Source organism: Panthera leo, chromosome F3, assembly GCF_018350215.1.
Source record: "Panthera leo isolate Ple1 chromosome F3, P.leo_Ple1_pat1.1, whole genome shotgun sequence".
Lineage (NCBI taxonomy): Eukaryota > Metazoa > Chordata > Mammalia > Carnivora > Felidae > Panthera > Panthera leo.
The window spans coordinates 14,589,427-14,602,412 of record NC_056696.1 but is presented as its reverse complement, the minus strand read 5'-3'; the positions used below and the strand labels follow the sequence as shown (position 1 = coordinate 14,602,412).

At 40.1% G+C, this 12,986-nt stretch overlaps 1 protein-coding gene across 17 annotated transcripts in view; it reads right to left on the bottom strand.

The window, feature by feature from the left end:
* Positions 1–12,674, bottom strand: part of DNM3 (dynamin 3) — a 571,670-nt gene extending 558,996 nt beyond the window's left edge. For all 17 annotated transcript variants that reach the window (XR_006198729.1, XR_006198730.1, XM_042924852.1 and 14 more), the window contains exon 1: positions 12,361–12,674. Coding sequence is in view for 15 of the 17 variants with exons in the window: in XM_042924852.1 (XP_042780786.1) it covers positions 12,361–12,521 (161 nt within the window). In the remaining 2 variants the exon portion in view is untranslated. The remainder of the gene's footprint in view (positions 1–12,360) is intronic.
* Positions 12,675–12,986: the final 312 nt, after the last annotated feature.

The window sequence follows — 12,986 nt, the reverse complement described above, 5'->3', positions numbered from 1 at the left end:
TTAAAATCAAGCTGTTATTCCGTTTTTTTCAAAGAATAATACAATTTATTACTAAAACATTTTTATTCATAACTGCTTCTGTGAGAGATTCTAGTTTCTTTACATCTACAACTGATTTTTGAAGTCCTAGAAAGACTGGACCCAGGGAGGAAGTCTTAACCCTTTTATATGTCTGACACTTTTTATCTACTTAGAGATAATCTATCAAAAACATACATTTTTAAAGCCAGGCTACTCTCTGATACCCAGCAAGCCAAATCATAGACTTCAAGTTATAAAGAACCTTCAAAGTCCTTTTCTCAACCTGTCTCCCATCTACACCATGCCAAGAAGCTAGTCAGTCTTTAATTCCCAGTCTCCATCCTTCTGGTAATGGAATACTTACTAGTTCACAAGGAACTCATTCCATTCTTCACTCTTCTGTTGAGCACTCTCTCTTACGTTTAAATCTGTCTGCCTGTAACTGTCACTCATCTGTTTGTGGCTTCTAGGGACATACAGAGTCAATCTAATCCCTCTCCAATTAACAGCTCCTCAAATATTTGGAGACAACATCGTGACACTACCAACTACTTTTTAACAAATGCCTCACATAAGAATCATTAGCCTGGTTACCCTAACAATAACAGCACAGTGCATATCAACCCTTGTAGTCTCCTGGGTCACCAAGTTTTTGAAGGAGCTCTCAATACGTACAGCCTCACATAGTTTCTGGCATAGAGGAGACTCTCAAAATAGGACTGTAAATGACTCAATGAATGAATAAACCCATCTGCAAATAGAATTTTCAAACATATTCTCTCTCAATGGGTTTTATCATCTACCTACAACCAAACAAATTTATTAAACTCTCTCTGCCCTCAAAAATCAAATAAATGCCATATAAGGAAAATGTAAACCCAGAAATAATCTGGCAGGTATTCAGGTAAATGAAACATCTTGACAAAGCAGAAACCTTAATGAGGGAGACAATTTTTTACTGTAAGTCCTTTAGAAATGTCTGAGTTTTTAACATATGTACCTATTCTGTTTTTCAATTGAAAGACAGTTAACAAAATAAAAATAATAAAATTATCTCTATTTTAAGTCACTTAGTGGAATAGTATGGTATAGTGTGAAACATGCCTTCTATAATAAAAGGATCTGTCCTATCACATATATAGAATCATCAAATAAATAAACTAGAAATAACATTAGATTTAATCTAGTCCAGAGGCATTCAACAATTTTGAATACAACCATAGTAAGAAATACATTTCATATTGCAGTGTGATATACATAACAAATATATAACTAATACAAAAGTTTCCAATAATGTACACTACTTACCATTACAACTCAGAATGTACTGATATTTTTTTTAAAGCTGCCACAACCCATTATATTGATATCCTGTCCTGCTAAGTCACACCCACAGTTTGAAAAACATGGATCTAGTGCAACATTCACCCTCAACCAATTTATTAACAAATCAGGTACACTTCAGCTTGGATAAGTGACTTATACAGAATCGCATAGCTAATTCGGACAGCATTAAATGAAAATGACAAATAAAATGTACCTCTTGACTTCATGCAAGCTGCAAACAGTTGGGCAAACAGATAACGCAACCAATTGTACAGTAAGACCCCTGTGCAAGAAGTATGAACAAGGACCACCAAGGAGGGGCCTCTAAATCAGACAGGAAGAGCTGAGGAAGACCAGCAGGGTGATGGTTATATTGGACTAACGCCAGTTTGCATTGCCTTCCCCCATGATACCTCAGCTTACCTGAGGCAATCCTTTAACAAACATCCATCTCAAACTACATAACTCATGAATACTCCTAACTCCCTCAGCTGTTTTTTCTTCATATCTCCCTACAATATAGTAGATACTCAACTAAGCAAGGCTTCCTCCTTCCCATTCCTGCTCTTGTTCTTGAAGCAAGAGACTCATGATCCTTCTACCATGTCCCTTCTTCACCAACTTGGAAAGAAATCCCTGGGGATATTATAATATTCATAGTAGGTAAATCAAATCAAGTACCCACTCCCCCCCACAATTTCACATGATTTGTTAGAATTAGGTAAACAGATCATGTAAAATTTCTTAAATTGAATCTACCAAGAACTGCAGTCAATATTCAAAAAGTTATATTGATATTTCCAGATGAGAATGCAAAAATTTCACCACACAATGGTTACTGTCCAGGAAGTAGGATTCAGAATCATGAATGCTAGGATCCGTGAAAAAAGACTGTGGGCCTTTTCCCTTCTCTTAAATATATGAAAAGAATGAATCTCAGTTTTATTAACCAGAAAACAGACACACGGAGTTCTAAGCTTCCTCTAGGTAAGACACCCAAAGCTATTCTTACACAAATATTCTAAGGCACAGTTAAAGGTAACACAAAGATACTGTAATTCCAAATAAAACCAGGTAACTAGCTCAGAGCTGAAATTGGTGGTAAGTTGTAAGAATGCCAATCAGGTCAGAGTATGAGTTTTTCCACTGAAAATAGTCACTGGATAGTACTTCAACATTGACTACAAGAATTACAGTACTTCTCTAATGTCTAATAACACCAGACACAACTATTTTTCTGACTTAGCTCCTGATCTCTTGGCTGTAGAACTTTTCTGTTACTTGGGCTTAGCTTATGCTCTTGCTAAGTAGTCCTGTTTCTCCAGTTGGACTCCGCTGTTTTTCTCACCTCTACCCCTATCTTTGCCTAAATTTCACCTAATATTTCCAAAAGATAAAGATATACTAAGAACGGTTTACTCCATACCATAGAATCAAATATTTTCCTTAAATTTATTCTCTGGGAGAAGGAAGAAAAATTTCAGCAATATTCATTTTTAATTCTATTATCACAGTGTTATTAATTCTATTATGTTCATTATCTCTAGTATTACCACTTAAACTCTAGCATGTCACTTAACTTTTTTCCAGCTCAATCTTCCTCATTTCTAAATTGAAGTTAATAAAACAAGACTTTACTCTCTTTTCAGGGATATTGTAAGGATTAATAAAAGAATAAATGGAGAATTACTTTGGAAATCTTGGAAAAAAAGAGCATACAAACTGGATTTATGTTGTTTTATGCTGTTTAAAGAAAAGATATACTATGGTAATGCTAAATGTGGGCAATGCTTTCTCTAAAGAAGGCCCATATATACTCTAAGTCAGTATGATCTAAAAGTTAGTATTTTGATGCAGCTGTAATTTTCCAACATGCACAAAAAGGAGAATTTGCAAATATGCATCACTATCTATCATCTCTCCTAAATTTATTATTTATTGTACAATACAGTATTAGTTAAAATTATACATATCATACAACTTCTGTATAATTGTAAAATTATGTATTGTATTCAGAAAAATTCTAGTCCAAATTAAAGAGTTAGACTAACAGCCATTAAATGAGTTCTAGTACCAATTCCAATGTGGGGAGTGGGGGTTCCCAAACCAACAAGCATTGCTCTGGACACCAGCTGGGTGCCCTACAATTCAACTCAATTCTGACACCATATCCAGAGATAGCATCATATTCCACAGGTTGAAGGCTCACTCCCACAAGACTGCACCCCCACACTTCAGATGCCAATCTGAACCTCCTTGGGTTCAATTAATTTGCTAGAGTGGCCCACAGGACTCAGAGAAACATTTAACTTACGAGATTACCAGTTTGTTATAAAAGTATATAACTAAGGAACAACCAGATGGAAGAGATGCATAGGGCAAGCACCTCGTGCTTCCATGCCCTCTCCAGGCAATCTAGACTCCCTAAATCTCTGCGTGTTCACCAACCCAAAAGTTCTCTGAACTTTGGGTTTTTATACAGGCTTCATTACATAGTCATGATTGATTAAATCATTGGCTGTTGGCAACTGATTTAACTTCAAGGCCTCTCTTCTCCCAAGAAGTTGGGGGATAGGAGTAAAAACTCCAACCCTCTTACTGAAGGGTTAGTTCCACCAGCAACCAGCCCCCATCCTTAAATGCTTTCCAAAAGTCACCTCATTAACATAACAAGAAGCCTTTATTAATCTGAACACTTAGGAAATTCCAAGGGTTTTGTGAGCTGTAAGCCAAGAACCATGGATGAAGACCAAATAAATATGAGAAATATATTTTGGTCGTATGAACAACCAAATATATGCTTTTCTTATGAATCATAATATCACAGGCATCATTTATTGAATGCATATTATGAGCCACACACTATATACATTATCTTACTTAGAACCCACATGCACATTAAAAAAAAAAAAAATAAAGTCTGGGACACTTGGGTGGCTCAGTCAGTTAAGCGTCCGACTCTTTGTTTCAGCTCAGGTCACGATCTCACGGTTTGTGAGTTTGAGCCCCAAGTCGGGCTTCTCACTCACAGTGTGGAGCCTGCTTGAGATTCTCTCTCTCCCTTTCTCTCTCTGCCCCTCTCTCACTCGTGCATTTTCACATGTGCCTCTGTCTCAAAAATTAATTAACATAAATAAAGCCTGTATAATTATGTCTATGCTGCAAATGAGGAAATTAAGTCCCAGAGAGGTTCAACGCCTTGCTGAGGAGTCATGCTACTAACAATAGTCAGAGGTGGGACTGAAACACCAGTGAACAAAGCCTGCACTCTATCATTAGGATATGACAAGTCCTTTTCAAATATTGGCTTTTTGAGAATCTAAGAAAACAAGTATCATAAATAAAATGAGTCACCCATCAAATTACTTCTTTAAATGAATTTGTCCTTTTAATTCCAAGACACTGAAACAAAGAGGTCCTTCAGAAGCCCTACCCACTTCTAATAGGTATGTATGTGTTATTCATGGGTATATCATAATCTTGAAACAGTGGGAAATGAAAATGAGATGCTGTCACCAAGGAGCACTGACACACACTTGAAACTTCTAAAAACAGAGGACTTTCAGCAGAGATGCTAGAGAAAAACAAGATCTAAAACAGTCCTGTATCATTCACATAATTCATGGATTAAATATACCATCCTTTTCCTCAACAACTATCTTGCCTTTCTAATCAATTAACATTAAGGATTTAACACTATATTGACGCTTGTTGAAATTAATTATTAAAGTAATTTCTACGCTATGGATGGGCCTTCCTCTAAGGATACAAAATACAAAAGGAGGAGGCAGAGTGAGTTAAGAGGGAGGCACTTTAGAACAAACAGTAAGAGGAGGAAAAGAAGATGATGAGCTGAACAGGGCTCCCAGTTCTGAACACCAAGTTCCAAACTCAACTCTGATTCTGTTTCCGACCTTGGGCAAATCTCTTGGTCTCTCTGTATCCTGATGTAGCTCCAGGAAGTTAGCAAAGAAATTAAGACAGAAGAAAGTTTCTTACAGAACCTTGTGGAATGCCTGCCCTTGCTACTGACAAAAGCAAAGCTAAGCTACCCATGACAAAAAATAATGAAACACCGATTTGGTATTCATAAACCCTCTAATTTGTTGGAACAGTATTTAACTCAAGAAAAGCAAATCATTTAGTGCTAACCCTCTTCCTTTATCCTCCCCCACTTCTAAACAATAAACAACACATTCCACTCTCAAGTTTGCCTTTAGAACATTTCCCTGACATTCTGTCTTCAATTTCCTTCACTACTTTAACTAAACACCATTTATTTATTTATTTATTTATTTACTTACTTACTTACTTACTTATTTATTTAGCTAGCTAGCTAGAGCAAGAGGGGCAGGGCGGCGGTGGGGGGGGGGGGGTCGGGCAGAGGAGAAAGAGAAAGAAAGAGACAGAGAGAAAAAGAGACAGAGAGAGTGTGTGTGTCTGTCTCAAGCAGGATCCATGCTCAGCACAGAGCCAAATGTCGGGTTCCATCCCATGACCCTGGGATCATGACCTGAGCCAAAATCAAGAGCCCAATGCTCAACTGACTGAGCTACCTAGATGCCCCTAAATGCCTTATTCTTAAAATTCTTAAAAAAGAAAATAGAGGCACCTGGGTGGCTCAGTCAGTTAAGCATCTGACTTCAGCTCAGGTCATAATCAGGTTCATGATGAGTTTGAGCCCCGCATCAGGGGAGCTCCACTTCTCTTTCTCTGTCTCTCTGTCTCTGTCTCTCTCTGCCCCTCATGGGATTCTCTCTCTCTGCCCCTCACTCACTTGTGCCCTCTCTCAAAAAAAAAAAAAAAAAAAAAAAAAAAAAAAGACAAGAAAAGAAAAAAGAAAGAAAGAAAAATAGAATTCCACTCCTTTCAGCATTAGTGCCTTGGAGGTCCTTATAAAGCAGTTGGTTGGCCTGATCCATCCCACTCTTACTTAGCCTTCACTGCATCCAGTTATATTTTTAATCTCTCCAACCTTTTTTCTTTCCTCCTACTCTTCTCTCAGGCCCTCTCCAATACACAGTATCTCTTTGGGATAAGGTGATAGTCTAAATTCAATGCTTTGTTGTCAAGCAGACACTGAGACATAGATAGCCACTCCCCACTTTGACATCGATACTTCAGTACATGCAGCCTTGAGTTAAAATGATACCAGCTGCCAAATGACACTGGAAACTCATATATTGTTTACTTTCCTCTTATATTCCAATTCAATTTCAGAAGTATGGATTTTCCAAGTTGTTTTCTTTTTCGTAAAAATAAACTGACATAGTATAAATTATTTTGTTCCAGTTTGCATTACACACAACTGCATTCATTTTACAAAGCCACTTGAAAGTTGAGATCTCATATCTTATGCTGTCAGTTCTCTTTTTATACATACATCAGCTTCTATGTATTCATACTCCCTTCTATATTTACCCACAATAGTTAGAACTCAATAAATACATGTTCATTGACTTCATTTGATCATATTTCTCAAGAGTACCAATAGAAGTCATATCCAAGGCTTAATCTCAGGTTGGCCACTTACTAGCCATGTGACCCTCTGCAAATTACTGGTCTCTCTAATCCTGAGATTCCTCCCCTATTGACATGGAGATGTGAAGACAGGTAAGATAAAGAAAACATGCAAAGTACATAACAGTGTCCATGCTTGCAACACAGTAAGGCCTCCTTCTTCCTTCCACTTTATAAAAATGTGTTCAGTATTATATTGCCCATTGGGATTTTAAGTTAATGCTGACAATGTGAGAAATTACAAAGCAGACTTAGAGGAAGGCAAAACTTTGGCCAAACAGAAAAAGAAATGGATTATTCTATACAGTACAGTAGTTCAGGGCTCTCTTGACTTGGCTCTGGTGGGAGAGAAAAAAAATCATCTGTTGTAGTCCCCTCAATGTTAAATAAATTATAGTAACAAGTAAAACATCATAATTTAACTCCACTTATTAGCCCTAACAAAAGGTAGTAAGAAAAACACCTAATATACTAAATGTATGTTCCATTGGTAGATAACCCAATAGCCTAATCTCTAGCTATTAAGTTTTCCATTCCTCCAAAGTTCTGGAAGGCTTTCTGCTCAACTTCATTCCTAAAGAAGTTAATCAAGTGCACTTAAAAAAAAATTTAATGTTTATTTATTATTTTTGAGAGAAAGAGAGAGAGACAGAGCGTGAGCAGGGGAGGGGCAGAGAGAAAGGAAGACACAGAATCTGAAGCAGGGTCCAGGTTCTGAGCTATCAGCACAGAGCTTGATGTGGGGCTCAAACTCACGAACTGTGAGATCATGACCTGAGCTGAAGTCAGACGCTTAACCAACTGAGCCACCCAGGTGCCCCCACAAGTGCATTTTTTAAGTAACTGTTAATGATAAGCAAATTTCAAAACAGGGATTTTCTATCCAGTCAAGTTTGTCTAGTTTTACTGCTTCTCTGATACTATTAATAAAAAAGAATTAAGTTGACTGTGGTAATTAAATCTTACCAACTGTGAATTTGTGATAAGCTAAAGTACATTATATATGTTAATTCAGCAGAAATACCTTCGTAATTTCAGGTTTTAGCAATTCATTGTTGGATGAAAAAAGTTCATGTGTCTGGAACTTTATTTAAATAGACTCTTGAGAACCATGAAGCTCAATTTTCAAACATTATCGCATTTTAATTGTTAGCACCCATTTACCTAATAACTTTAACACTTGGAAGCCATTTGTTGAAAAATATTCACTAATTCAGATGCTTTGATATTTAAAAAAATACTTTCCGTCAGTACAAACCCATTTCTGAATTAAGTTTTACTAATATAAATGCTTCTGTGCCTAATCCCATTTGCAATTAGAGAAGTCTTACCCCCCTCAATTTTTAACTACTCTCTTGAAATTAGTCAAAAGATTTAAAAATAGATTAGTGTTGATCTCACAACTCTTGATCTCCGAATCGTGAGTTCAAGCCCCATGTTGGGAGTGGAGCCTACTTAATTTTAAAAAATATATTTTAAAAAAGCTTTAATTTAATAATCAACATCCATCTTTAAAACATCACAACTAAATAAATATACATTTGACACTTCCACATTGAAACACACTCCCTCAACACAGTCACTTTTTAAAAAATCTTCTTTTAATCATTAATCAGAAAACCTATTCTATTTGTACAAAATTAAAAGTCTATTTACCACTCAGACTAGAATAAAATAATGTGGAATTCTCTGCCTATATAATTAGCATTGAAGAACTAAAATTTCCAACAAGTATATCATTAAAAAACATTTGCACATTAGCAACTAGTACAGTTTTCATTTAACACCTCCATAAACAACTTATATGCACTCTAAACACATACTTAAACAACCCAATTACATGCTAGAGCTCCCTGCAAGAATGTCTAATACAGTAAAGAAAAATACTTCCCCTTTAACTAATGTTGCTTCTTCCTAAGGAAGAATCTTCTGTGAAATGAGGCAAGGTAGACATAAATAAATATGATTAATACTATTAATATGGCAGCTTCTTACTTATTTAGGTGGTGCTTTTAAGCGTGATCGAAGAAAGAAGTTAAAAGTATTCATGAGAGGTTTGGTAAATCTAAATTCAGAGGGGGCAATACGACACAGAGGTTTTAGAGTATAGGTATAGAGTCCAGATATCTCAGGTTGAATCCTAGCTCCACTGTTTTTATGTTAAATTAAATTAGCCATCAGCAAGTTACTCAAACTCTCTAAATCTCAATTTCCTCCTCTGTAAAATGGAACTCATAAGAGTACCTTCCTTTGTGAGGTTTTATAAGTATTAAATGAGATTATCCATTACAAGCCCTTAGAATAACACTAGACGCATAGCAAGCTCTCAGGATATGTTAACCACTATCATCGTCATCATCCTCTCACCGCACTGTAAAAAAGAAAAAAAAATGGATATGAAAGCAGTTGAGTAAATTCAATTCTTCCATACACAAACCAGACAAATGGGCAGACCCCACACCATTTAATGCACCCCTTTATTCACACCATGAGTCTCAGCTTCTACTCATTAGACCTTACATTGTCTCTCATCGCCAGCCTATATTTCATCTGAACAACCAAAAAGAACAATCTGGTTACTCACACTATATTACGTTAATATGTAAACTCATCACTTCAGGAAGAAAGTCACAAACAAGTAGTTCATTCATGACTCATTTTATTCATAACAATCTCAAACTTGTCACCCAAAACTGGATTTTACAGCTACAGTTAAATGAAGTAAACACATTCACAACCAAACTCATTCAGTGGTGTAAAAAAAAAAAAAAAAAAAAAAAAAAAAAAAAAAAATCAATGTAAATAAATAGTCCACTAAACACAGATTGTTAAATAATGAGGAAAATGCATCATTATTTTGAAGAGAACAAGCTTAAATGATGAGTAAACAGAACTCACACAGGCAATGACCCCTTGTTTTATGATTACATTCAATAACTGCGCATACACCAGAGTCTTAAAATGAAAACAGATAACATATAAAAGAGGAACGTTTCATCCTTAAAGGATCTTATCTTTATTGCAAAATGTCTGGATAATAAAAAGATAAAAGGTTATAGTGGGGTATGAGTAGTTTTTTTTCTGTCTAGGACCAATCTCCTTCCAAAATTGAGAACTCCTTTTTCCCTAAGGTTGGTTTATAATTAGAAATTAGATTCCTCAATAATTCAATGACTGAAACCTTTATTAAAGTCAAATGACCTTTTTAATTAATTTTTTCCTAATATATAAGCTCTGCTAGGCAGGTGTCATCTCTACAGATAATAAAGCCTTTATATATTTATTAAATGAGATCTCCCTCTCTGTTCATCCTTTCCTTTGATTTGATATTCTAACAGCAATTAACTACTGGCACAACTTTAAAAAGTATAACAATACTAATGTATTCTGCTAAATGCTCTGATTTGTATACTTGTAATGTCCCTAATTTTTGCTCTATCATGAAAAATGTTTAAGCTAAAATATTTTACTCTCCCATGTCTCTTTTTTGGAATTCTCATTTTAAAAGAATACAGCTAGTAAAGGGAAGTGTGTCAGGATTTGAAACCTGGAGAATGGAATTGAGATACATGCATAAAACTGACATATTCAAAAGCTCTTGACGCAAACAGTGCATTTATAACACAGGCCCATCCCAGTAAATACGTGAAGGATGCATAAAAATATGGCCATTGCATTTGAATTACTTACAATTTTAATCTTTAAGTATTTGTTTAAAAATAAAAGTAGTTAAATGACAAGGCACCATGTTAGATGTCCTGGAGCCTGAAAATTCAAAGTATACTGTCCTCAATCCTCACTGTCCCTATGGATACCACTATAAGTTTAGTGACAATAAACCAAAAACAAAGTAAAACCCTTAAGTGTATGGCTGTTGTATGTGTATGTTTGAAATCACACTCATCCTTCACTTCACCATTAGTCTGAGATGACGTATGCAAAATGTTTCACCATGACTTTTCCCATCACTCAAAGTGATAAAACCGAAGTGAAATGATGAAGAGATTTACTCAATTGTCAGTAATTTTACTTTTTTGCTGGGGTCCTAAGCTTTCTAATTCACAGGAGGAAAAAAAGACGAGGACGAAGAGTATCATCAGACAGAGCATCGTCTGAGAGAAAAGACTATGCACTTTACAGATACTAACAATTCCCAAAGGAGATGTAGGAATATCGAAATTTTACCTATCACCAAACACTAACCAAAAAAAAGAAAAGAAAAAGAAAAAGAAAGGTGTGGGGCGGGGAGGAACAGGAGCCTTCCGAATCTCAAAACAGTCGCCAGCCCCATACAAAGAGTAAAGTACCAGCTCGGGATTGTCCCCACTCCGGCCCACCGTCTCGCCGCTGTCCATTTCTACCTGCTTTACTACAGGAAACAGATTTCAGCTTTCGTAACGCTTTAAAATGGGCTTTTCTTGGCAAATGTCTGCACTCCTCAGGCGAGGCCGTTACGGTAACTTAATCCCCCACGCACTGCTCGCTGGAGGAAATGCTGATTCCCAATCCAAAAATTAATTCTCCAGCTTTTTCTGTGTTAAAAGAGCCACGAAGAAACCCGTAACTCTCATTTAGGCTCAGCATATTCTCTTGAAGACCCGCCGGACAGATGAGAGCTCAGGGAACGGAGGATGATGCTGGGGGGAGGGGGCACGCGGGGAGAGTGCGAGAAAGACGCTGGTCAATCCCGAGATGATGCAGGAATGACATGGCATCTGGGCAACACGAGTCCACGCTCACCCCCCTCCGAGAGTGTGCCTCGGTTTCTCTGACATAAGCCTGGCGCTGTGAATAGGTGCACACGCGAACACACCACCTTTTATTCTCCGACTCCCAGGGAGGAGAATGGTGGGGAAGCGTGGCTGGGTAAAGCTTCACCACAACAAACGGTTTCTTTCTCCTCGCACCCCGCCTCCCCTGCTAGGAGCAGGGGACGACTGTCTCGAACAGTAGACAGCTGAGCGGAGAAGCGGGGCGAGAAGGACAGCATCTCCCGGGGAGTGGGGGGGGGGGGGGGGCGCGAGGCCGGGGTGGGGGGATAAAACCCCGAAGCCTCCCGGAGAGCCTCCCGGAGGCTGACAGGAAAAAGAGGGGGATGAGGGGCCGGGAAAACAGAGGAGACGCGGACTGGGAAGCTCCCGGGCGCGCTACGCATCCAGGCTGCCCGAGGCTTGGCGCGGCCGGGCGGGGCGGGGAGGTGGGGGGGGAGCCGATCCCGGGCGGACCCCCTCCCCTGACTCCCCGGCCGGAGGACGCAGAGGAAATGGCTTTGTATCGCAGGATGAAAGGCAGACAGGAGGGCCACCGGGCGCGGGGGGGACGGAGGATGCCCGCAGCCGGGACGACCCCGCCCGCCCCGCGGACGCCGCGGCTCTGCCCTCCATTCCTCCTCAGCCCCGGGCCCGCCCTCGGGCTCCCCGCCGCCGGAGCACGCTCCAACGGCCGCGAGCGAGCGGGGTCGCCAGCCCCGCCCCCCGCGCCCCGCGCGCTCACCTGCCCACGAAGTTCTCGAGCACCGAGCTCTTGCCGGCGCTCTGGCCGCCCACCACGGCGATCTGCGGCAGCTCCAGCAGGCAGCTCTGTCCCAGCGCCGAGAAGGCGTCCTGCAGACGGTTCACTAGCGGGATCAGCTCCTCCATCTCCCGGTTCCCCATCCTGCCAGCGCCGCCGGCCGCCCGTTGGTCCCTGCTCTCCTCTGCGACCTGGCGGGGGGAGCCGGGGGGCCGCGCCGCCCTAGCCGCCCCTGCCGCGCTGGGTTCTGTCAGCCGCTTCCAGCGCAGACGTCGGATCCCGCCGCCCGCCAGCCGCTCGGCTCCTGACAGCTAACGGCCCGCAGCGCGCCTGCGCGGGCGAGAGGGGGCGTGGCCTGTCTCGTCGGCCGCCCCCTCCGCGCCCCGCCTGGCTGTAATTTCGCCTGAGGGTTCCCGGCCGGACATCCCGGCCCCGCGCGCGCACGCACTGCCTCCCAGCTGCGGCCAGATGCCACGACCTCCGTCCTCTGCTACCAAGGCTCAGAGGCAAAGTTACAGCACTTGGCCAGGGAGTCAGCAGCAGCTACAAAGCCAAAGTCTAGTGGAAAGCCCTACCGATTACCACTCAGCCCTGTCACCAGCAGTAGT